Source organism: Hemiscyllium ocellatum, chromosome 16 (assembly GCF_020745735.1).
Source record: "Hemiscyllium ocellatum isolate sHemOce1 chromosome 16, sHemOce1.pat.X.cur, whole genome shotgun sequence".
Classification (NCBI taxonomy): Eukaryota; Metazoa; Chordata; class Chondrichthyes; order Orectolobiformes; family Hemiscylliidae; genus Hemiscyllium; species Hemiscyllium ocellatum.
Window position 1 is genome coordinate 46,841,235 of NC_083416.1, and position 26,881 is coordinate 46,868,115.

At 40.3% G+C, this 26,881-nt stretch overlaps 1 protein-coding gene across 1 annotated transcript in view; it reads left to right on the forward strand.

Moving 5' to 3' along the window:
* The window catches only part of LOC132823071 (collagen alpha-1(XXIII) chain-like), a 241,715-nt gene that overhangs the window by 112,659 nt on the left and 102,175 nt on the right, over positions 1–26,881 (forward strand). Inside the window, exons 6-8 of the mRNA XM_060836612.1 lie at positions 701–727; positions 4,425–4,451; positions 15,698–15,805. Of these exons, the coding sequence (XP_060692595.1) occupies positions 701–727; positions 4,425–4,451; positions 15,698–15,805 (162 nt within the window). The remainder of the gene's footprint in view (positions 1–700; positions 728–4,424; positions 4,452–15,697; positions 15,806–26,881) is intronic.

Sequence of the window (26,881 nt, forward strand, 5' to 3'; positions counted from 1 at the left end):
ACATTAGTTCCATGAAGCATGGTTGACGTGGTCAGCAGATTGCTGTGGCCATTTTTGAGTGCATTTTCCTTTTTTGAAAAACCATTTTAGTTCGTAAAGGTCACTGGTATTAAAATCAGATCAGTCACCAAATTTTATGACATCCTCCTTGATTTTTCTTCCTTGATTTTTTTTTGTTTGCATTTGCTCATTCTAAAATTTTAAAGTTAATACTTTTAAAGGAAAATATAGTTAATGCCAGAAATAATGCTATTGCAATTTTTTCTCACAAATGCAGTAATAACCTTCCATGCTGGTGTTGCTTTATACATAACATTGCTGTGAAATGGGCGTATAACCATTTTTTTTTCTGGCTGCAAAACTGTGCATGAAGGTATTTTAAGTCTTTGTTGTTGTACATAATTTTGCTATAATACATATCAAATTACACCATTGAAAGAATGCATTCATCATTCACAAATCTGTAACATACATCAGATTCCCGGGGATAGGAATTTGTCTGAACTAGCACCATGGACTGAGTGTTGTCAAATCCCACGTTTGTATATAGAGCACCTTTTATTCCACTCTGATGACACACTGCCTGTACATGAAACGCATTTCCAAACCCTATTACTTTGGGTATGTAGCCATGTTTATATGTTCCTGCCAATTTAATAATTCTACAATTCTAAAACCTTGTTTTGGCTTTGGATTCTAGGGCCCACTTGGATTGGATGGAAAGCCAGTAAGTGTTTTTTTTTTGGGCATGTGCATATTCCAAAGAAGCCTGGTATTACTTGTTATCTCTGTGCGAAAAATGGATTTTAATAGATTAACATAACTGTTTGTGATGTAATGTGAAAATCGAACATCTTGTTATTGAGCTTGTAATGCAGCCACTTGATCAGAAATGTAATTGAGGTTAATATTAAGCTGTTTTTGTGATATGTTTCACTAATTTCCAGAGAATCTTGCTTTATGGAAAATTTAAAAAGTGCTTTTAAATCTACATCTTCCCAACTAAACTGTGAACATTTGATTTTTTGTTTTTGTTGCTAAAACCTCTCCACAAATGATATTGTTAACATGGTGTTCATTGGCTCTGTACCCCATGTATATTTGGTGATTTGGGCATGGAGAGAATGGGGACCATGGTAGGGCGAGTGGAGTGACATTTGTGGCAATAGGGTTGGAATGTGGAAGGTGTGAAGCATGAAGGCCTGAGAGGTGTCAGTTTTGTTGCTTTTATTAAACAGAGGTGAGCTCCCAAGTAATGAGTCAAGTTCTTTCAACAGTCTGCCTATATCCCCAGTAGCCTTGTTAGTATTTCTGAATTCTTTGAGAGTGGCAGACCTGTGCCTTTTAGCATAACTTCCTCCACCCCCACCTGAAGATGTGCTGCCTTTGCAGATAATTTCTCTACTCCCACCTCTGAAAACTCAGCCCCTTTTCTTGATATGGGACCAGTTACTAAACTAATGGTGGTTGAATGATGTATGCTGTTGGTAATGCAAAAATCAATAGTTTGTAGTGAGAAAGCAATATTGCATGAATTTAGAATCGCTAAGTTGATTGCCAATTTCTGCAGCTCTGTTGTGGCTTCACACACAAGGCATTTTAACCTGGATTTTCATGAACTTGCTGCAATTGTGTTAATTGCCCATTAAACACAACCACAGAAAATCAAGTCTAGTAGTTAACTGTTTAGATATGTCTTTAGTAGTATGATAATAGTTAATGACAACCAAGCATCTTTTCATACCTAAAAAGTAAACAATCAATTGTCAAGTATCATTCCTGTAGGTTGTGAAGTATTTTAGAAGATTTAAAAATATCAGACTTCAATGTTTTCAGATTTATTTTCTTTCTTTCTTTTTCCTTCTACATATTCTCCCTGTTTCTTACTTGAATGGTTCTTTCTGCCCAGGCCTGTATAATTTGATTTTAGGTTTATCCCCTCTAGTTAATCTTCATCAAGGTGACCAACTGTCTGGGAAGAAATTAAGGGTGACCTTGGCAGATCTGAAGCATTCACTACTAGTGAACAGCAAAGTTTCTTCATTAATGTTTTCATTAAGGAGATGTGGGCATCATTGGCTGGGCCAGGATTCATTACCCATTAATGATTGCACTTGAAAGGGTAATGGTGAGGGTGCTTGCTCGAACCATTGTAGTCCGTCTGGTGTAGGGATACCCACAATACTGCTAGGGCAGGAGCTCCAGGATTTTGACCCAGCAACGGTGAAGAAACGGAGATATATTTCCAAATAATCAAGTTGCCAATATCATTAAAGTCAATGTCAAATTTATGTAATTGTTCTGATTAACTTGTTCACTGTTAAGGGAGCCAACATAAGTTAGTATTGGATGACTAGTCTTTTGAACAGATTAGAGTCAATGTCCAGAACTTATACAGTCTTGTGCTTAAATGAAACAAGCATGCATTGAAGAAATTCAGGTCTGACAGCTTCTGTGAGGAGAGAAACAGTAATAGCATTTCAGGTCCAATGACTCATCTTCAGACCTGATCCAAAAAATGTCGTTGGATTCAAAATGTTAACTGTTCCTCTCTCCACAGATCCTTCTGGATCTGAGTTTCTCCAGGGCTTCCAGTTTTTAAATTCAGATTTCCAGCATTCTGCAGCATTTTGCTTTCATTTGTCCTTTAGTGGTTGAGTTCATTGCTTGGCTTCCTTTGAATGATTGTGTTAACTTCCAACTAGTTTCGGAAGAAAACCTATCTTTCTATGTGCTTCCAATTGATCAAAGATGGTTCTAAATAAGAAATGATGCAACAAAAAGAAAATTTGTGGAATTCCCTGAACATGCCCAGCCCCACCTTCAGATCTTACATGGTGAAGGTGGGTCAATAGCATTGCACCCTGTATTTTCTAAGCCACTCTCATGGGAAACAGAGCCTTGAAAAATTATTAAAAGTTACATGGCATTCGATGAGGTTCACAGCCCAGCTTCTTTGTAAATATTTTGCAGAACATCCCTGTGGTTTCCTAATAATTATTATAGGTAATAAGGAAAGTATATAAAAAAAACTAAAATGAAAATGCTGACAAATATAGTAAGCAAGCTGGAATCTGAAAATCAGGAAGCAGAATTAAAGTTTCAGTAATGATTTCATCAAAATGATGTGTAAATGAAAGTAATTAATTGCAGATACGCCAGTGTTAACTGTGAAAACATAACGATTCAGTTCTGTCCCCACTCACCAAACTGTAAAACTGCCATGAATAGACAATATTAACCTCTTATCTCCAGTTAAATCAAATTCATCATATTCACTTTAATAACCAAGAAGAAAAAGAGGGGTAAGTAAAGTGAATAATTCAATCAAAAAATGGTTTCCATTATGAATGGTAATTTGAAGCATCCCACACCCCAATATATTTCCTGCCAAACTCTAAAGGAAATAACATTGTGAGAGCCAATAGGAAAATTTCACCACTGGAGTTATGTCACTAACCCAAGGAAACCTAAACATATCAATAAAAACTGGGTCACTACCACCAGTGCTTCACCAGAGGCTCACTGATGATGCTACCTAATATGGTGACAAAGTATCTGAAAATGAACCTTCCAGCTCAGCAAGCAAACTTTTATATCCAGCATGTAAGGGTGTGAGAAATGAGTCTGGGCAAGGCACCTCCAACCTTGCTCATTATGTTAGGCAGGGGTTGTTTCAGGTCTCCTCAATTTTGATGAAGCTGACTGACTTCTGCAGAGGACAGAGTCAACAACTCCTCATGGAGTTGTGGACCAAAGGGAGTTCTACTCTGCATTGTGAACCAATCAATCAGGCATTTAATGTTACTGCTGGGGGAGGGGAGAGGTAGAAAAAGTTACTTTCTTCTAGAACTGACATTCAAACAAAGCCATTGCATTTCCCATTAGCCAAATCAACACTCATTTCAAAAGAAACACTTAAAAATAAAGATCAAGTTAAGGTTGTCAATCAAACAATGCTAGTGATTATCTGTGTAACTGAGTAAGGAACTTCTGGGCTGAGTCCATTAGTCAGTCTTGGAACTTAGCCATGCATTTCTAGCACTTTCTATTTTTATGCAATAAACTCTCCAGGACTGACTGACTACAGTTTATTCATAATCCTTAAGGGCAAAGCTAGAAAAAATTGGCAAGAATAAAGTTAGGACTACTCTAAGGTTCTGACCAAAGCTATTTGGGCGCAGAATAACAGAAACATTTGTTCTTTACCCAATAACAGTTTACCAGATGACACTTGATGTTGACATTGCATGGCAAAAGGAGAAAGTACATTTAGTTTTCAGTGTCGTTATGCATCATCTTGCTGAACACAAGTAATCACTATAAATTGTTCAAAAAGGAAAGTAAGAAAACAGTAAGTCAATGAAGAATTTCATAAGATCTGCTTCAGTTATAAAGCAATCTTTCATTGTTTTATTTTCTAGGGCCAACCTGGACCAAAAGGAGAAAAGGTAGATAACTGCTGCTGTTATTAGTGAAGTTGTAATTGTTCTAACCATCTTTTTGTAGGACAATTTATATTTGCTGTTTGTTCTTCTTTCTTTGTGTCTTTACTCAATTACCACTGTCTATCACCCTCCCCAAAGAAAACCCTAGAATATAGTATAGCCAGAATATAGGAAAAGGCTGCATAACAAATTTTATTGCATGATGCTACAAAATGTGAAGAAGTGTTCTTTATTTAAATAAACTGCTGTTTGTCTTGATTACTCTAATCCTAGGAGTTGAAATGAAGATCCTTGTTTTCGTTTCATTACTGTAGTCTTCAATTTGCTTTTTAATCAATATATGTTTTGTATTAAAAATGTTTAATGGTACAATGGGTCACCCTCAAGTTTGGATAGAGAATAATTTCTCCTTAGTTTGAAAGCACTTTAAATCAAAAATGATTTCTCTCTTCCATATTTTAAAGATCATTATCATCACATGTGGCTTAAGCATTTTGAAAAAAATAAAAGTAGCCTTGTACCAAAGATTTTCACCAATCTAAACATAAATGACTAGATTAGATTCCCGACAGTGTGGAAACAGGCTCTTCTACCCAACAAGTCCATACCAACCCTCCGAAGAGTAACCCATTTCCCTCTGACTAATGCACCTAATACTATGGGTAATTTAGCATGGTCAATTCACCTGACCTGCACATCTTTAGACTATGAGCACCTGGAGAAAGCCCATGCAGATGCAAACTCTACACACAGTCGCCCGAAGATGGAATCGAACCCGGCTCCCTGGCGCTGAGAGGCAGCAGTACTCACCACTGAGCCACTGTGCTGCCCAACAAATAATAAACCAAACAACATAACATCATTGGATGTAGTATTTATCTAAAAATTGAAGAATTAATAGGAACACGGGAATAGCCATTCACCTCTTTGAACTTGTTCCACCATTCAATAAGGTCACAGCTGATCTGTGGCCTAATTCCTTTTATTTGCCTTTTGGCCTATATCCCTTCATACCTTTAGCTTAGCAAAAAATTATCTATCTTTGATTTAAAATTAACAACTGACCCTGCATCTACTGCTGTTGATGGAAGCGAATTCCAAATATCGACCACCCTTTGTGTGTAGAGGTGCTTTCTAACATCTTTCCTGAATGGTCTGGCCCTAGTTTTCAGACTATGGCCCCTAGTCTAGAATCTCCAACAAGACGAAATAATTTATTGTTATTACTTGGAAAAGGCTGGGGAGATATCTTGAAGACTTCGATCAGAAAACCGCTTAAGCTTCTAAGTTTAAGAAAGAAATAGGCTTAATTTGAATAACCTTTCCTCATAATCCAAGAATTTTAAATATAATTTTTATAAGCCTACATTGTATGGTCAATATATCCTTCCTAAGGTATAGTGCCCATATCTGTTCGCAAACCTCAAGTTGGGTCTATCCAGAGTTTGGTGTAACCGCAGCATAACATCTACATCCTTGTGGTCCAGTCCTCTAGATTTAAGGCCAGAATTCCATTAACTTCCTTGATGATTTTCTGCATCTGTTTGTGATGTTTTAAAGATTGATACACCTGAAGCCCCAAGTCTCTTTGGACATCTACTGTATTTAACTTAATACTATCTAGAAAGTACCTTGATCTACCATTTTCAGTCCAAAATGTATACCTTCTCACTTGGGGAACTCCATCTGCCACAGTTATTGCCCAATCATCGAGTCTATCAATATTCCTTTGTAATTTTATGCTTTCATTTATATGCATACAGTGCCACTTAACTCATTGTCATCAGCAGATTTGGGGCATGGGACTTTCTATGCCACTATCCAAGTGGTGTGAAATAATTTGTGTAAGTAATGTAATAAATGAGGCCCTAACACAGATCCTTGCAGGACACCACTGGGTCAACATCCTACCAATTTAAGTACCCACCCATTATCCATACTTCCTGTAGCCTGCCACTCAATCAATTATTGAAGTCCACATAAACAACATCCCTAGACTTCCTGTGTTCACTACCTTGGTCTCTATTCCAAACGTTCAGTAAGGTTTGTAAGGCATGACCTATCGACCATGAATCCACGCTGGCTCTCCCTGATAAACTGAAAATTTTTGAGATGTTCAGTGGCCCTAACCATGAAAGCGACTCCAACAATTTTCCCCACCGCAGACGTGAAGCCAACTGGGCTGTAATTCACTGGTTTTCCTTTTTCATTCTTCTTAAACTTGTAAAAGGAAAAATGGCAAGTGAGTTATCTCTTGTACAAGATACCATGCAACCTGCTACTAATTCTCATTTTAAGCAGTTCCCTGTTTCAGCTCCCTGTCAAGTAGCGATGACTAACATGAGTGAATAACTTCCTTGAGGCAATACCATTGCATGTCATTTCAGGACACATTAGCAGAGGTATAGAGATATGACCTACCTATGTGGATCTTGAAGCACTATGCCTGGGAGAACCAATATAAAGAGATTTATTTATTAGGACTAGGAAACCTTAGAAAAGTTATCGCTGAACAGACTAGCCACCCATTTTAATCCCACTTTCTAGCACCCAGGCTGTAGCTTGGAGCTTACAGTACTTCAGATGCAGATCCAGATTCCTTTTGAATGAGCTGAACTTTTCAACCTCAATCACCAAACTGGATGGAAAATCCCAGACACCCGCCACCCTCTGGAAGAAAATGTTTTCCACACCTTCTGAAATCTTTCTACAATCACCATAAATGTGTGCCCTCTTTCACCTTTCCATCAGGAGAAACAGTTGTTCCCCGTCCACCCTATCCAAACCCCTCGTTATTTAGTCTCCTCAGTTCTATCAGCCCTCATTCTCCTTTGTTCCAAGCAGAGAGTCCTCGGCTTATCCAAACTTTCCTCTTATTTGCAGTTTTTGAGTCTTGGCGACATTCTTGTAAATATTCTAGTGAATCTGCAAATAATTAAGCAAGGCACTAACAAAGAGATTGTTTGTTTATTGTTGGCACTGCTGTGAATTTTCCACTGATTTTCACATTGTTCTGGAAGTTTAAGAAAATTGAAAATAGCAACATTTAACAACAAATTCCATTTGTGTTAGCACGTTAAATGTAGTAAAATATCCCAAGGTCCTTTAAAACCACATCAGCATTCCTGGTGTGGGTTAATACAGAACATACTCATTTCCTTTCATTTAAGAGTCATAGAGTCAGAGAGATGCACAGCATGGAAATAGACACTTTGGTCCAACCTGTTCCCAACCCAATCTAGTCCCACCTGCCAGCATCCGGCCCATATCCCTCCAAACTCTTCCTATTCATATATCCATCCAGATGCCTTTTAAATGTTGCAATTGTACCAGCCTCCACCATTTCCTTTGGCAACCCATTCCATGCACCACCTGTGAAAAATCTGCCCCTTGGGTCTCTTTTATATCTTTTTCCTCTTGCCCTAAACCCATGCCCTCTAGTTCTGGACTCGCCCACCCCAGGGAAAAGACTTTGTCTATTTACCCTATCCATGTCCCCCATGATTTTATAAACCTCTATAGGGTCACCCCTCAGCCTCTGATGCTCCAGGGAAAACCGCCCCAGTCTATTCAACCTCACACGATAGCTCAAATCCTTCAACCCTGGCAACATCCTTGTAAATCTTTTCTGAACCCTTTCAAATTTCACAACATCCTTCCAATAGGAAGGAGACCAGAATTGCATGAAATATTCCAAAAGTGGCCTAACCAATGTCCTGTACAGCCGCAACATAACCTCACTCTGACCAATAAAGGAAAGCGTACCATACGCCGCCTTCACTATCCTATTGAACTGGGACTCTACTTTTAAGGAACTATGAACCTGCACTCCAAGGTCTCTGTTCAGCAACACTCCCTAGAACATTACCATTAGGTGTATAAATCTTGCTAAGATTTGCTTTCCCAAAATGCAGCACCTCGCATTTATCTAAATTAAACTCCATGAGTTTCTGATCTCTTAGAATTGTCAAGTCATAGTCAAAAGCAGTTTATAAATGAATGGTTTAGAAATATTAGTGAAGGGAGTCAGTTAGCTCAGTTGGCTAGATGGCTGGTTTGTGATGCACTGTGATGTCAACAGCATGGATTCAATTCCTGCACTGGTTGAGGTTACTATGAAGGACTCTCCTCAACATCTCATCTCGCATGAGGCTTGGTGACCCTCAGGTTAAATCACCACCAGTCATCTCTCTGTACTGAGATAGCACCCCTGAGGTATGGTAAGGCTATAGCCACTTTATCTTTAGAGTAAATAAGTTAATGTGTGGGTGCACAGGCACAGGTGTGGATTGATGCAAAGAAATACTATAAAACTGACAGCAGAGAATCGTAGGAATCCGAAGTTTAAAGGAGACAATCAGGAAGGGAATCCAAAAGGAGAACAGAACTCAGATTCTGAATCTTTCCAGATATTCAATCTGAAGCCATTCAACAACATTTATCAAGGCTGGAGGGAAGAAGGCTAGGACATGTTCTCAGCAAAAAAGGAAGAGAAAACAAGACATCTAGACAAATATCAGAATAACCTGGTGCCTTTATGATGGCATTTAATAGAGATAATGCTGTATAATTGCATAAAGCACATGTATGGTCCCTTTCATCACTTTACTATCCCTAAAATAAAATGAATTCATTTAAAGATCCAATCCAATTTCTGGATATTTATCTTCAGGATAATTGAAGTTTTTTAGATGAATGTTTAATGGCTGGTTTCAGACAGAGGAGTGCAACTTACTTTCAAATTTATCCCCTGTGTTGTTTAAGTGAAATTATTTGAGGAGAAGTTCATTTTATTTACACTAAATCATATCTATTAGAATATAAAGAAATTAATAGTTATTACACTTAATATTTTAAGATGGGTCATACTAATTAATTTCTGAAATTACTCGGGGCAAAAACCAATTTTGGCAACTGTAAGGACTATTGGTGGCCAGTCCATTAGTTTGTACCTCAGTCAAAGCTGCATCCCATCTCTGCTAATAATGATACAGCACAGAAGGAAGTCTATCAATGTTCAGGCATTTTTAAAATTTATTCCTGAGTGTGGGAGACACTGGCTGGGTCAGGATTTATGACCATTTCTAGTTGCCCTCTAAAGGCTGGTTGTGTGATGTTCTCCCACGTTCAGGGATTCAGGTCCTTGCAGTCTGGTGTTTGGGCTACAGTTTTCCCTCAGGTCAAGTATAACCTGTCTAAGGAGCATGGACAGAGCAACCAGTCTGATGGATGTGGGCCATTTTTTCCTGCAATGACACACAGGGGGAGTTTCAGCATGATGGAAGCGGATGAAAAAGTAGTTCTGTCGGAGCAGGTGAGATATCCCTAGTGAGTGAGTAGGAAGTGCAGAGGCCAGGAAGGGGTGTACATGAGCCTTTGAGTAGATGAAATGCATACAATAGTGACTTATAATCTCAACCAGGTGAAATCCAAGAAGAAAGCATCAGTGACATCGCTTGTAGAAATTCAGTATACAGAAGGCAATGTAATCTCCACTCTCTCAGAAGAGAATTTTGAAGCCTTGTTTAACACCTTCGTAGAAACATATCATAGCATTGGTCTCCCCCTCAACCTCAGGTAGACTCAAGTCCTTTACGAACATGTCTCAGGGCAAGTTCTGATCTATCCCTCCATTAAGATCAATGGACAAATCCTCCCAAATGTGGGAGCTGGGGAGCTGCCTTTTATTTAAGGCTGATATCGATGTCGAGATTGACCATTGCTTTCAGATGCCTAAGAACGAGAATCTTTGACTGGAACATTTGTCCTGATACCAAGAACCTTGTGCATAAAGCAGCCATCCTTCTAGTTCTTCTATATGGCTCCAAACTCTGGGTTACGTAAGGACGCCAGCTCAAGGCCCTGGAGAAGTACCTGTACCAATACTGTTTGAAACAGATTCCCTGCCTCAGCTGTGAGGACAGGTGTAGTAACATCAGTGACACTGAAGGACCAAATAGCACCAACATTGACACAACGGTCATCCAAAACTGACTCCACTGGGCTGGCTGCAAGCTTCAGTTGACAGAGTTCCAACTACCAAAGCAAATAATCTTTGCCTATATCAAGGAAAGTGCTTAAATGAGAGGAGGGCAAAGGAAGTATTTCAAAGTCTCCCTGCAGGCTTCCCTCGAGAATTGCAATGTAAGCCTTGATGCCTGGAATACCCTCACTCAGAAGAAACTGACTTGAGGAAACTCTTGTATGAAGGGACACAATTCTTTGAGAACACCCGTTTGTAAGAGGAAGTATGGAAGAGAACCTGGAGAGAAGAATGCCAACTATCTCAAGGCCAATAACACATCCCACCTCCCAAAAGCAAAGTGTGGTGGGAGTTGTAGCTGCAGATGCTGGAAATCTGCATCGTGAATAGAAAGTGCTGGAGAAACTTCATAGTCGGTCAGTATTTATGGAGAGAAAGCAGAGTTAGTATTTTAAGTCTGGTGACACTTCTGCTTTCTCTCCACAGATGCTGTCAGTCCAGCTGAATTTCTCAAGCAATTTCTGTTTTTATTTCAGATGTTCATTGACTCTTTCTTACTGAGCTCCACCCAGGACACAGCACTGACCCCAGACTGCTATTTAGGTCCATGTTAACTCTGTATCTGCTGATGTGGTGTGGCCTCTGTGGCTGTAAGCAGGAAAGAGAACGTTCCACCTCTTGTTCACTCCTTCGACCGGCACCTCCAGGATCCACTGTCAGTGAAGTGTGGGAAAAGGGAGTGAGCTTTCCATCTGGGCCATGTCCTCCGTGATGATGGGTACCATCATGTGAATGGTAGTCCCTGGCTTGCAGTATCTGAAGTGGTGGGCTTTAAAAGTGGTGGTACCAGTGATCTGAATGTGGAAGGTCTAGCAAGTGACCAGCATATTAGCCTCTCCTTCCATGTAATTCTAGAAGACCAGCGCCAAAGAGCCCACTTCCTTATTTGAAGAATCACAGCCAGAGAGGTCTGCAGCACAGAAAAATGCCCTTTGACCCTGCACTGGTGAAAAGCAAGCACTTAACTGTCCTAACCGCATTGTTTAAACATTTGGCCCATAGTCTTATGTGCCTTGGCATTGCAAGTGATATATTTCCCAATCAGAATGGGGTTCAGCTTGAAAAGGAACTTTGTAGATGGTGTTTTCATTCACCTATTGTCCTTGTTCTTCCAAAATTGTAGAGGCCGTGGGCTTTGGGTGCTGTCAAACTACTTCAGTGCCTTTATTGTAATGTGCACAGTGGAAGGAGTGAATGTTTATGGTGGTGGATCAATTGTGCTGCTTTGATAAGGCCATAAGACAATAAGACAGGTGTGGAAGTCAGGCCATTCTGCCCATCATGTCCACTCCCCCATCTAATCATGGCTGATGGGAATTTCAACTCCACTTATTCGCACTCTCCCCTTGGCCCTTAATTCCTCGTGCAATCAAGAATTTATCAATCTCTGCCTTGAAGACATTTAACATCCTGACCTGCACTGCACTCCATGGCAATGGATTCTACAAGGCCACCACTCTCTGGCTGAAGAAATGTTTCCTCATTTCTGTTCTAAATTGACCACCCTCTAATTATAAGGCTGTGCCCATGCTTCCTAGTTTCCCCACCTAACGGAAACAAGTGTCGACCCTTTCTAAGCCGTGCATTATCTTGTAAGTTTCTATCAGATCTCCCCTCAATCTTCTCAACTCTAATGAATACAATCCCAGGATCCTCAGCTGTTCACATGTTAGGCCTCCCATTCCAGGGATCATCTGTTTGATTCTCCATTGGACACACTCCAGTGCCAGTATGTCCTTCCTGAGGTGTGGGGCCCAAAATTAGGTGCAGTATTCTAAATGGGGTCTAACTAGAGTTTTATAAGTCTCAGAAGCACATCGCTGCTTTTATATTCCAACCCTCTTGAGATAAATGATAACATTACATTTGCTTTCTTAATCACTGACTCAACCTGCAAATTAACCTTTAGAGAATCCTGGACTGGCACTCCCAGATTCTTTTGTACTTTGGCTTTATGGATTTTCTCACCATTTAGAAAATAGTCCATGCCTGTATTCCTTTATCCAAAGTCAAAGGCCTCACATTTGCTCACGTTGAATTTCATAAGCCATTTCCTGGCCCACTCTGTTAAACCACCTAAATCTTTCTGAGCTTCCCCACCACCTCCGTACTGCCTGCCTGTCCACCTAACTTCATATCATTGGCAAACTTCACCAGAATGCCCCCAATCCCTTTGTCCAGATTGTTAATATAAAAAGTGAACAGCTGAGCCAACACTGAACCCTGCAGGACACCACTTGTCTCTAGCTGCCATTTTTGAAAAAGAATCTATTATCCCAGCTCTCCATCTTCTGTCAGACAGCCAATCCTCAATCCATGCCAGTAGCTTTCCTCAAACACCATGGGCCGTCTCCTTACTCAGCAGCCTCCCATAAGGCACCTTATCAAAGGCTTTTGGAAGTCTAGATAGATAACATCTACTGGGTTTCCCTGGTCCAACCTACTTATTACTACTTCAAAGAATTCTAACAGGTTTGTCAGGCACGGCCTCCCCTTACTAAATCCTTGCTGACTTGTTCTAATCTGACCCTGCACTTCCAAGAATTTAGAAATCGCATCCTTAACGATGGATTCTTGAATTTTGCCAACAACTGAGGTTAGGCTAATTGGCATATACCTTTCCATTTTTTGTCTTGATCCTTTCTTGAACAAGGGGGTTACAACAACGATTTTTCCCATCATCTGGAGCTTTCCCTGACTCCAGTGACTTTTGAAAGATCACAACCAAAGCCTCCACTATTTCTTCAGCCACCTCCCTCAGAACTCTAGGATGTAGTCCATCGGGGCCAGGAGATTGATCAATTTTTAGACCTTTTAGCTTTTCTAGCACTTCCTCTTTGTATTGGCTACCATTCTCAACTCTGCCCTCTGACTCTCCTTAATTGTTGGGATATTACTCATGTCTTCCACTGTGAAGACTGACATAAAGTACTTCAGCTATTTCCTTATCTCCCATCACTAACCTTCCAGCATCAATTTGGAGTAGCCCAATGTCTACTTTACTGGCTAGCCTACCTTCATATTTGATCCTCTCCTTCCTTCTTTCTCTCTTTGTTATCCTCTCTTTGTTTTTGTAACCTTCCCAATCTTCTGATTTCCCAGTGCTCTTGACCACTTTTATAGGCTCTCTTTTTCCCTTTGGTACATTTCCTGACTTCCCTTGTCAGCCATGGCTGACCCCCCTCCCCCCCCCCCCCCCCCCCCCCCCCCCCCCCCCACTGGCAACATTACTCATTTGCATATTGAAGTCCTCCATGATCACAGTGACCTTGGCTTCCTGACATGCTCTATCTACTACCCGGTACACCTTGCACCCTGGTCCTGACCACTGTTAAGAGGTCTGTTCATAACTCCCATTATGGTTTTTTTTGCATTTGTGGTTCCTCAACTCCACCTGCGCAGACTCCATATTATCTGACCCGATGTCATTCATTGCCATAGATTTAATCTCCTCCTTAAATAATGAGGCAACCCCACCTCTGCCCACTTCTGTCTTTTTGATAAGTTATCAATCCAATCCTTGGACATTTAACTGCCAGTCCTGAACCCCCTGCAACCATGTCTCTGTGATGCCTACCACATCATAATCATTCACGATGATTTGTGCCGTTAATTCATCTACTTTGTTACGGTAACTATGAGCATTCAGGTAAAGCGCCTTAGTGCTAGCTAACTTATCATTATTAGAGATATTGGAAATCATAAGATGTCCTAAGTTATCCTTCCTTTTTGCTGCATTCCTAGTCTGACTTGACCTTAAACCCACCTGCACACATGCTAGCCTACTGTTTGTCTTTCCATTTAACTCCGTGCTCCCTGTCGCTTTCACTTTCCCTTCCCCACAACTCAAGTTTAAAGTCATACTGACTACTCTGTTTATACTTCTTTTTGGTAGAACACTGGCTCCATATTGGTTCAGGTGGAGACAATCCCCAAAGGTACAGATTCCCTCCATCCACTGCTCCCCACCACCACCACCACTACTTGTCTTTTTGCTCCCCCTCTTGAATGACCTTCTGCATCATGGTGCCCTGGTCAGCTGGCTCATCCTGTCCAGAGCCCTTTCCCTCATCCGTATAGGGAGCAAGGATCTCATACCTGTTGGACAAGGTCAAGGACTGAGGCTCCTGCACTCTGAATCCCCCTACCTGCCTCTGTTATAGTCACACCCTGTTCTCCCCAAACACTTACTGCATTTGAATTACTTAATCTACTGGGTATGACTGCCTCCTGAAACAAAACATCCAGGTAACACTCCCCCTCCTGGATGTGCCACAGTGTTTGAAGCTCAGATTCCAGATCATCAACTCTGATCTGAAGTTCTTCCAGCAAGTAACATTTGCTGCAGATGTGGTCACTGCCGTTCACAATGGGATCAGCCAGCAACTATGTCAAGGGATATGGGCTAGGTGCAGACAATTGAGATTAGATTAGATTGGAATATCTGGTCACTATGGACAAGTTGGACCGAAGGGTCTGTTTCCATGTTGTATATCTCTATGATTCTTTGGCTTTTAGGTGTATTGTTAGAACTGCACTGAAGAACATACCTCACCTCTGCCTTATAGATAGAGGGTTTGGGGAGTCAGGAGGTGAGTTGCCTTTTTTGTGTTGACAGTATTTATATGGCAACAGGTTAAGCTTCTGATCAATGATGACTGCCAGGATGGTCAGGAGGAGGATTGCTCAGCCATTGTAATGCCATTGAATGTAAATCTTTCTGTTACTCAAATCAGTTTCTGCTTATTGACTCTCTCAAAACCGTTCATGATTCTGAATGCATTTATCAGATATCATCCTGACCGTTGCTGCTTTAAAGTGAAGAACCCTAGCTTCTCTCCATGTAGCACAGGGTCCTCCTCCTCAATATCATTCTAGTAAGTCTGTCATGTATCTTCTCCAAGGCTTTAATGTTCTTCCTGACGTGTAATTTATGAAATTGAACATAACCTGAAACCTAACCATTGTTTTGGAATGGTCTAGTATAACTTCCTTGCTTTTGTATTTTATATCTGTCAATAAGTTAAGGATCCTAAAAGCATTTTTAACTGCCTTCTCATTTTATCCTGCTACGTTCAGAGATATGTGTACTTACTGGAACAGATACCTGGGAATGTATCGTTTAGTTTGTATTCCTTGATCATGTTCTCCTTCCAAAATGAATGACTTGTTCAACATTTACTCTGTTTTATGCTTCAATGCACAGGGTAGTCAAGGCAATCCTGGACCACCAGGTCTTGCTGGTCCTGTAGGTCCAATCGGACCCCGAGGAGACCCAGGGAAAGAAGGTGCCCAAGGACCTCCAGGTGCAACTGTAAGGAGACTTATTACCGTTCAGTAACGTAGCATGTGTAAGCTATAAAATAAATTGTGTAATTAATTTCCATACACTCCAGTTTTTATTCCGCTTACTTTGGCATAACTAAAGAAGGATATTAGCATTGATAGTAAAACAAAGCAGGTGATCAAACATTGGCAGACACTTTACACCCTCCCCAAAAAAAACAACAAATTCACCCCCTTCTGAGAGAAGAAATTCACCATCTCCCTTTTAAAAGGGTGAAGCTTTATTCTGAACTCTCCCACAAGGAGAAATAATCTTTCTCTGATGTTGCCTAAGAATCTTCTATGCTTCAATAAGGTTGCCTATCATTTTTATGAACTCCAATGACTAAAGGTCCAACCTAACCAACCTCTTAATCTAAAACAGTACCTCCATCCCTGGGACTAGCCTAGCGAAATTCCCTTGGACTGCCTCCAGTGACAATATGTCTTTGGTAAGAAAAGAGGACCAAGTCTCTTCACAGTATTCCAGTTGTGTTCTGACTATTGCCTTGTATAATTTTAGCAAGACCCCCTCCCCCCCTCCCCCCCCGCCCCTATTTTTATACTCCATTCTTTTTTAAATAAAGGCCAATGTTCCATTTGCCTTCCATATTACCTGAACGTCAATGCTAGTTTTCTGTGATGTGTGCACACGGAGTTCCAAATCCCTCCATACTATTGCTTTCTATGGTCTTTCCCCATTTAAATAACATTCAGCTTCTCCAATCTTGCTGCCAAAAGTGCATAACCTCACAATTTTCCACATTATATTTCCATCTGCCAAGTTTCTGCCCACTTGCCTAATCTGTCTATATTTCTCCGCAGACTTTTCATCCTGACTATCTGTCTTCCTATTTTCGTCATCTGTAAATTTGGATTTTGTAATTTCACTTTCCTCATCCAAGTCACGGCCCCAGCATTGATCTCTGTTCCATTAGTTACAGGTTGCCATCTTGAAAATGTCTCCTTTTTCCTAACCCTCCTTCTCCTATTAGTCAGCCAATTGTCTTTCCATACGAATATACTACCTTGTAACACCATGGGCTCTTACCTTGTTAGCCTTCAGCAATTGAACTCCATCTCTTCCAAACTAGATTTGTAAAGTAACTAAAATAAATCCAATAAAATCCACCTTTCATATCTTGTAAAAGTTTGGCTTGCCATCTCATCTGACATTTGAAAACAGTAGGTGAACCACCACACTCTAATGTGTGGACATTTCAGTCCCAAGATGTTATGTGATAAATCACCTTCAATCCAGAAATTGTCCAAAATCCTTTCATTTCTTCCAGCGTCCTTCACGTTTATTTTTAAAGTTGAAAAGAGTAGTGCTGGGAAAGTCAGCTGGTCAGGCTGCATCCGAGGAGCAAGGGAATCGATGTTTCGGGCATAGGCTTATTCGGGCAGAGTGCTATTCTGGTTGGCAATCAATGACCAGTGATGTGCCTCAAGGATCAGTGTTGGGACTGTAATTATTTACAATTTATAAAGATGATTTGGATTTGGGCACCACGTGTAGTGTGTCAAAGTTTGCAGATGACACTATGATGAGTGGCAGAACAAAGTTTTCAGAGGACTAAAACTTTGCAGAGGAACATAAATGCATTGAGTGAGTGAGCAAAGGTCTGGGAATGGAATACAATGGAAAAATGTGAAATCATACATTTTGGTAGGAATAATAGTAAAAAGAATTATTACTTGAATGGTAAAAAGTTACAGCTTGCTGCTATGCAGAGGGACCTGGGTGTCCTTGGGCATGAATCACAAAGTTGGTTTGCAGGTACGACAGGTAATTAGGATGGCAAATGGAATTTTGTCCATCATTGCTCAAGAGATTGAGTTTAAAAGCATGGAGGATATGTTGCATCTGTACAAGGTGCTGGTGAGGCCACACCTGGAGTACTGTAAGCAGTTTTGGTCTCCATACTTGAGAAAGGATGTACTGGCACAGGAGGGGGTGCAGGGGAGGTTCACTAGGTTGATTCCAGAGTTGAGGGAGTTGGCTTATGAGGAGCGACTGAGTAGATTGAGATTATATTTATTGGAATTCTGAAGAATGAGGGGGAATCTTATAGAAATATAAAATTATGAAGGGAATAGATAAGATAGAAGTAGAGAGGATGTTTCCATTGACAGGTGAAATTAGGACAAGAGGTCATAGCTTCAAGATTAGAGGAAGCAGGTTTAGGACTGAATTGAGCAGGAACTCCTTCACCCAGAGGGTTGTGAATCTATGGAATTCCTTGCCCAGTGAAGTAGTTGACACTACTTCAGTAAAGTTTTTTAAAGCTAAGGTAGATATTGTTTTGAACAATAAAGGAATTAAGGGATAGGGTGAAAGCCGCAGGTAGGTGGGTCCATGAGAAGACCAGCCATGATCTTATTGAATGGTGGAGAAGGCTTGAAGGGTGGAACAGCCTACTCATACTCCTAGTTATTACGTTCACAATACAAAAACTTGAAGCTTATGCTTTAATTATGAGGTGCTAGTAAGACCACATCTGGAAAAAAACTTGAATCATTGTTTCTGTGATCAGCTGCTAGCTGGGCATTAATGGACTGTATAGCTTTCCAGTGACTGCTGCTGTTTGACATCATTTGGTACAACTGCAACATTTGTGTAGTCAATATTGTCTGAAATGCAAAGGAAGCCAGTCACTGCTGTGAAAGCCCCAGTGTTATGTTGCTTGTTGACATCAATTCATCTGCTGAAACTTAGTCACATAGCCTTGGTGACCTGCTTAACATAGGTGTGTGTCATAGACTGGAAGATGTGGTTGATGCCTCCTGTAACAAACTGAAAGAACCAGTGTCAAAGAAATAGAGAAACCTGCCTACTCTGTGAAGCCCTGCTCCAACAGGCAGCAGGTCGCCTTACAAGAGATACCGATACCTGCAAAGGCAGATCATGATTGCCTAAGGCTTAACGCTTCAAATAGATCTCCGAAATAACTCTGCCTGTAATAATAGGCAGCTGCAGCCAGATACTGATTCTATTGATGGCACTTCATCCTTCAAATGTTCCTTCATCCAAAATAACCAAGCAATGATAATCTCCATGATAAGTAATTAAAGCTTATTGAGTGCAATAATGCCAAAAATAGACTGAAAGAAGTAATCTGGAAACAGGAATCGTCATTGGGAAATCAGACTGCAAACAAAACATGATTCATGAACCTACAGCTAAGTGCCCATTTTGTATAGAACTTCAGTGATTCCGAGACATTGATTTCACTGACCTCATTGGTAGGTGAGGAACTGCGTGAGACATCTACAATTTTTATTTAAAATAACTTTGAGGTTCTACTTACATCTCCACCCCACTGTCAAAGATCTAAGAAATGGAGGCTAGGCTGGCAATGAGCAGGAACATAGATAAGCACATAATCACTATGTTAACCAGCTGTTCTACTAGGTGGCTAGAGTTAAGATCAGGCCTAATTTCAGTCACACGATTGCAAGTCTTGCGTGCCATTGCTGTACTTGTTTTCCTGAACTTGTTTCAGTAATTCCACACATCTGAATCCTATTTTGAAGAGGCATCCTACAGAAACTTCATAATATAATTATCAACATAAGTTTCTTAACTGAATAAAGCAGTGTGTTCCAGAAGGACTTGTTGACTGGTCACAGTCACGGCTAAATTGAACACAGTCTTGTTTGTGTTGTGGGTAGTTATCATTCCTTGCCAACATTTGAGGTTTCTTGCAAAGAACATGTGGTGATATTGCAATTTTTCTCCAAGTAGTACAGATGTGTCTCATGTAAGGACCTTGAGATAACTGATTTTTTAAATATTCTTTACAAACTTTGCAAATATTAACTGCCTATAGTTTGCTTTAAACAACAATTTTAGTTAGAAAAATGTCCCAAGGTGCTTTACCATGGTGTAAGAAAAGAAAATGGAAACTGCCAAGAATTTGGATGAAGTCAGAACAGACATGACACCAGCTTATTATCCAATAAGTTTATTTGAAATGGTAAACTTTCAGAGATCCTTTGCCTATGTGCTTCCCTTCGCTTCACCTGACGGATGAGTGCTCTGAAAGCTTATGATTTCAAATTAAACCTATTGGACTATAAGTTAGTGTCATGTGACTCCTGATGCTTTCCACCCCTGTCCAAGATTGTCACCACTTCATCAAGAATTTGGATGTTCAGCCATGACCATAATGAATAGTAACTTAGGCTAGAAGGGCCCAATGGCTTACTCCTCCTATCTTCTGTGTTTCTTAGATAGTATTTTGGCAGCAGAATATTTTTGGATGAGCTGAACAGAATGGATAGTCAGGTAGGACAGCACTGGAAACTGTCAGACAAACTCAGCAGGTCTGTCAGCATCTATGATGGGAGAAACAGAGTTAATGTTCTGAGACTGGTATGAGTTGTCTTCAGAACTGATTTCTGCATCTGCCAAATTTTGGTGATAACATCAGAATTTGTCTCTCTACCCCTCAGCCCTAGATCTGCAGTCATCCAACATGTTCCCCGAGCTGGAAAGAAAGAAAGAATCTACTCAGGACCTGGTTCCACAACCATCACCATTTTCATACAATAAGTGAGAACTATGGAGCTGATTCGGGAAGGGGATTAAGGTTAAAGCCGATTTGATCATAGTTACTGATGGACCTCACCATCCAAATTCTTAATTATCTGTTGGTAACTTTATTAATTTTAAGAAAGTTCACAAAATAGAATTCCTCCACTGGTATCATCTGACTGTTACTACTCAAAGACACAAAAATATGATTTGATTTATTATTGTCACATGCACCGAAGTACAATGAAAAGGTTTTGTTTTGCCTGCAGTACAGGCAGATTGTAACATCGAACACAGATTATAGGGTGATTGAACAGAGCAATACATGCAAAGTTACACTGCACAAAAGGTGAAGCCACGACCATTTCAGTGTCAGGTGCTATCAGCTGATGACACTGAAGTATGGTCTCATTAAGCAGCTACTGTCTTGACTGCTAATAATAAAAACAATTACTGTGTGGCCAAACAAGTGCATTTTAAATAAACTGATTATCCTGATGGTCCCAGATGATTACTTTAAAAACCATTTTTTAGTTTTTAGATACAAAAGCTAGATCAGCACTGGGTTTGAAATTTGAGAGGTTTAGTCAGCAGTCTGATAAGGGCAAGGAAGAAGCTATTCTTGAACCTGTTGTTGGTGTGTTTAAGTTTTTGTATCTTCTGCCTGATGGAAGAGGTTGGAAGTGATTATAACTGGGGTGGGGGAGGTGGGTGGGGGGGGGTCCTTGATGTTGGCCACCTTTGCAGCAATGAGAAATGTAGATAGAGTCGATGGATGGGAAGTTGGCTTGTGTGATGGTTGGGGCTATGTTCACAACTTTCTGTACTTTATTACAGTCCTGGGCAGAGTAGTTGCTGTACCAAATCACGCATCAATATAAATACTTTTTTTTTAATGTGCGTCTCTAAAAATTGGTGAGGGTCCTGCTGAATTTCCTTAGCCACTGGAGGAAGAGGCAGCGTTATTGTGCCGCCTTGACCATTGTATCTAATTGGGTAGTCCAGGACAGATTATTGGTGATTGTCATGGTCAGGAGCTTGAAGCTCTCTGCCATCTCCACCTCTGCTCCAATGATGTAATTCGGGGTGTATACTCCTTCTTGCTTCCTGAAGTCGATGACCAGCTCTTTACTCTTGCTGACGTTGAGGGAGAGATTGTTATCTTTGCATCACGTCACCTGGCATTCTACCTCCTTCCTGTATTCAGTCTCATCATTGTTTTATATCCGGCCAACAGTGGTGTTGTCAGCGAACTTGTAGAAGGAGTTCAGATGAAATTTGGCCACACACATGAGTGTTCAGTAGGGACCTCAATATGCATCCTTCTAGGCCACCAGTGTTAAGGATTATCATAGAGGAGCTGCTAATGTCTGTCTTCACTGGTTGCAGTCTATAGGTCAGGAAGTTGAGGATCCAGTTGCAGAAGACTGAGCAGACACCTAGGTCTCAGAGTTTGGAGATTAGTTTGGTTGGAATTATGGAATCCCTATAATGTGGAAAAGGCCGTTAGGCCTAAAAAGCCAACACCGACCCTCTGAAGAGTAACCCACCCAGACACATTCCCCTACCCTATTTTCCTATATTTACCCCAACTAATCACCTAACTTTCACATCCCTGAACACTGGGCAATTTTGCATGGCCACTTCACCTAACCTGCACATTTCTGGATCGTGGGAGGAAACTGGAGCACCTGGAGGAAACCCACACAGAAATGGGGAGAATGTGCAAAGTCCACACAGACAGTCACCCGAGGCTGGAATCGAGCCCTGCTCCCTGGCATTGTGAGGCAGCAGTGCTAACCAATGAGCCAACCTGCTGCCCCTATGGTGTTGAAGGCAGAGCTGCAGTCAATAAGTAGAAACCTGACATAGGTACCATTATTATCCACATGTTCCATGGATGAGTATAGGGCTAGAGAAATGTCAAGAATCACACAACACTGGTTATAGTCCAACAGGTTTATTTGGAAGCACTAACTTTCAGAGCGCTGCTCCTTCATCAGGTGGTTGTAGAGTATAAGATCATAAGGCACAGAATTTATAGCAGAAGATGACAGTGTCATTCAGTGATATATTGAACAAACCTGGATTGTTAACTCTTTCATCTTTTAGAATGGGTTTCAAGTTTCAGTTCATAATATATAAATTCCAGAACTTATTTGAAGTCACTTTCTCAAGATAATTTAAGCTTTTATAACAAAAGGTGACATCTCAGCTCAGACAATGAATTAAAAATGTGAGGTCAGAGTCTGTCTGTCTATCCCAAACTTGAGTCAGTCTGGATTTATTTCCAAAGTGAAATTTACAAAATATTACATGCATTGACTGCTTGCAGATTGCACATTTTTTGAGCAAAATACAATGCATCTGCAAATACAAAATCACCCTATAGACCTGTGTGTGTGCGTGAATGAGAGAGAGAGTGTGTATATGTGTGCACATGTAAGAGTGAATGCACAGGTGTGTGTGTGTTTGCATGTGTGAAAGCTTGGTTAAAGTGTGTGTGTGTGGGTGTGCTGGAGTATAAGCCTGTGAGAGGGTGTGTGGGGGAGGGCTGGATGGTGTATGTGTGTGTGTCTAAGAGAGAGAGAGAGAGAGACTGTGTGCGTGTGTTTGAGTGAGTGAGTGTATAGTGTAATGGGTCACCTATAATGTAACATGAACCCAAGATCCCTGCTGAGGCCACCCTCATGGGTACGGAACTTAGCTATCAGCCTCTGTTCAGCCACTTTTGTATTGTTGCATGTCCTGAGGTCAGCCTTGTAGGACAGTCACCCGAAGATCCAAGGCCAAGTGTCACTGACCACTGAAGTGTTCCTGACTGGGAGGGAACACTCCTACCTGTCGATTGTTCTGTGATGTCCATTCATCCGTTGTTGTAGCATCTGCTTGGTCTCTCCTCTGAGCGTCCTTGCCTGCAGCATATGTGATAGTCTATGTTGGCCAAGTCACTTGAGTACCTGCCACGTACATGATGGGAGGTGTCCCCACGTATAGTGGTATCCGTGTTGATATTGACACATCTTGCAGTGGTTGACATGACAGGTTTGTACAGTGTTGTGCTCGATGTTGTCTTGAAGGCAGGGCAGTTTGCTGCGAACAATGGTCTGTTGATTTTTAACTTTGTCCACCCCAGTTCTACACAAAGTAAATGCCATCTGTTGTGGTAGTAAGTAAACTGCAGGGGATTGAAGCAGGCTGGGAAGGCTAGAGCTGATGTGAACCGTGACTAACCTCTTGAAACACTTCATAAATATTTTCCCTATCTCTGATAGAAATTTGATTAGTGTTATGAGAGGGTAAGTTTTGACATTTCCAATTACAAATTTACTTCTGCAACTGCTTCCAATAAGTTTCAAACTTGAGAATAGAATGTTTATATTCTCTATCAACAGGAATGAAGTCATAAGAGAATTCTTAGAAAAATACGGAACAGTTTGTGTAAGTAGATGGGGGGGAAAGCACATGGAGTGGAGTTCATTGGAGGCTTTGTCGTTTTTCTTTGTTTGTTCGTGGGATGTGGGCATTACTGACTCGGCCAGCATTTATTGCCCATTCCTAATTGCCCAGAGGGCAGGTAAGAGTAAATCACATTGCAATGGATCTGAACTTGCGTGTAAGACAAACCAAGTAAGAAAAGCAGATTTCCTTCCCTAAACCAGATGGGATTTTAAAACAACTGACAGTCTAATGGTCACTGTTAGACAAGCTTTTTTTCTTGTCTCAGAGATTTTCTTCCCCCATTTAATTCCAATTTCATCATCTGTCATGGTGATATTTGAACCCTGGGGCCAGAACATTAGCCTTGAATTCTAGATTACTCATCCAGTGATATTACCACTCTCACCGCTACCCCCAGTTGATTTCCACTTGGGCATATGGGCCACAATTTCTTGTGGTGATAAAAATCGAGATGTGACATTTTTCAGGAAGACATAGGTTGGAGAAAGTAATGGCCAAATAATTGGCAGAAACAATATCATCTGGATAAATGTGAGCTAATATATTCTGGGATGAAAGACGAGGAGTAGGGTGTATACAAAATGAAAAGACACTGAAGGATATGGTTGAATGAATAATTGGACTCTCGCCACTCCTTAATGAGAAGCTTCTCTCCCTATTCAACACTCAACTCAAAACTGGGGCATTTAGCTCTGGTCATCAGGAAGCTCCTTGCTGGCAACCGCTCTTAATTCTCCCTCCTTTCTTACCATTGATTTTGTCATTCAGGGGCTGGAAAGATCAAATCCGTTATTTTCTGATCGTGCAGGTAGGAACATCCAGAATAACATTTTAGGGTTCATAAATTGTAGGATAAACCACAAGAATGGAGAAGTAATAATAAATTTGTGCAAAGTATTTGTTCAATCCCAAATGAAAGATTGATAATTTACACGTGGCACAGATTCATCAGTGAAGTGCAAGAGATGGGAAATTGTAGTCAGGAGAAATGGGAGCTACTGTACTATGGCTTTTTCCACTGAAATGCAGAAGGCTAAGAGAATATTTAATAAAAGGTTTTTGCGTAGGGTAAGGTTATTTCCTTTGACTGTCAAGCAAGTTGTAAGTGGTGATAAATTTAAGATCGTATATTTAATTAATAGATCAGCAAATTAATTATCAATTTTGTCAGGGGGTTCAACTTTGTCTACAGATGTCTTTTCAGACAAATGAGTGCAGTTTTCGTGTAAAATGATAAGGAATCTGGAGAAGTTCTGCATTCTTGCCAGTTAAAGAAAGCAGAGAAATTATAGTCCACAGTACTAATGCATGTGTCCTACCAAAACAAAATCAGTACCAGTCAGTGATGTCTAGGAAAATGAATTAGAGCTATATAAAATAATAAGAATTCGCATTTATGGTTCATCATATTTTTCACATTTTCTTCATTTATAACAGACTGGAGTAAAAGGTTTTGAGTCCATATGGTGGCATATGTGAGTTTTTTGAATTCAGATTACACAGACTGCAAGGTCTATATATTACGTAAGTGACGAACAATGTTGATCCCAAGAAAATATCTAGTCCAAACCCATGTTACCACCTCAATTCTGAAGCCACTTTTACAACAGCTCCTAAGTTATTGTGTAAATAGTATCTCTTCCAACGCCATGGCTAGATTTTGCTTTCAGAAATGAACTATGGCACCAAAACATTCATTACACTTTTTCTCCGATTCTCTGTGGCATTTTGCACTGGAGCTTGCTGTATGAACCTCCCAAATGTTGCAGCCTTCCTACAGAGGACTGATATCTTCTGTAAGCAAAAGAGGCAATTGTATACTTTCCAATCCAGTCAAATTGAAGGATCATAAACATGCAGGGTAGAGTCTGGAATTGGAATAACAATTGTTAGAATATTGAGTTCAATGTTGAGTCAGGGTATAGAAAACAAAAATAAAATAGGTTTAAAAGATGTAAATGAGGCAATAGCAATTTCCACAGACAGAAGTTAAAATAAATTTACATTTTTAATATTTTCAGTCTGTCTTTCTTATCCCTCTCTGAGTGTCAGTGTCTTTTGCAATTTTTATTTCACTTTTGTGCTTGTATGTAAAATCTTAAACACTTCCTGCTTTGGTTTAGACTGAGAAGTCAACTTGACAATGATGCAAAACGTGATATCAGATTGGTTGTCCATTATATACAGCATCTGACATTGCACTCCATAAAATTAAATACCAGGGTAATGTACAGAAGGGACAATCATCCTAATACTACCCATATTGCACCAGATTTCTGCCCCTCTGCCTTTGAGATTTGTTCAATTTGGTTGAGGGCCCTGCAGTTACTTGGCCTACTCATGACCACCAATGATCTTCTGTAGAAGGCACCACCTCTGATCAGATACTGGATTAATCCATGTCTACATTCAAGAGCTCTCCAAGTCTGTCGGCAGCTGTCAGCCATGCAAATGCTATGCAAAATTTTTATCGCTGACCACAAAATCCACAATAATATTTTAAGTGGTTCTGAATTTATTGAAAATGATGTGCATCTCAATGCTCTAGATACACTAAGCTAAGCTGTCTGAGATTCCTCAATTTGGAGCTCAAGAATATCACACCATTACTAATAAACAAAAGATATTTCATGCTTTCACCTACTTTTGACCATTTTGGAAATAAGCCACCTCTGTTTCTAGCTGCAAAATGTTTCTGAGATGGGTGTTTTTCTTGATTTCAACGTAAACAAGTAACTGCTTGTAGTTTTTTCCACAATTTGTTTTCCTTGGCTATGCTTTTTATGAGGGAAAATATCTTTTGGTGCTATACTAATTTAATGTTTGGATTATTGACTATTTCCCCTACTATTCTGTTTTTAATCATTTGGATTACTTTGAGTCAGTTGTAATACAGTCACAAGTAGGCTAGATCAGCTAAGAATGGTAGGTTAATTTCACTGAAAGATTATGATTGGCTAGAACAAATCAGCAGCTGTCAAAACATTTTTGGGTGGGATGTATATTAGGAGAGTGTGATAGAATTCATTTTGTCAGGACAGAGCCTTCTCAGGTTCTGAACAA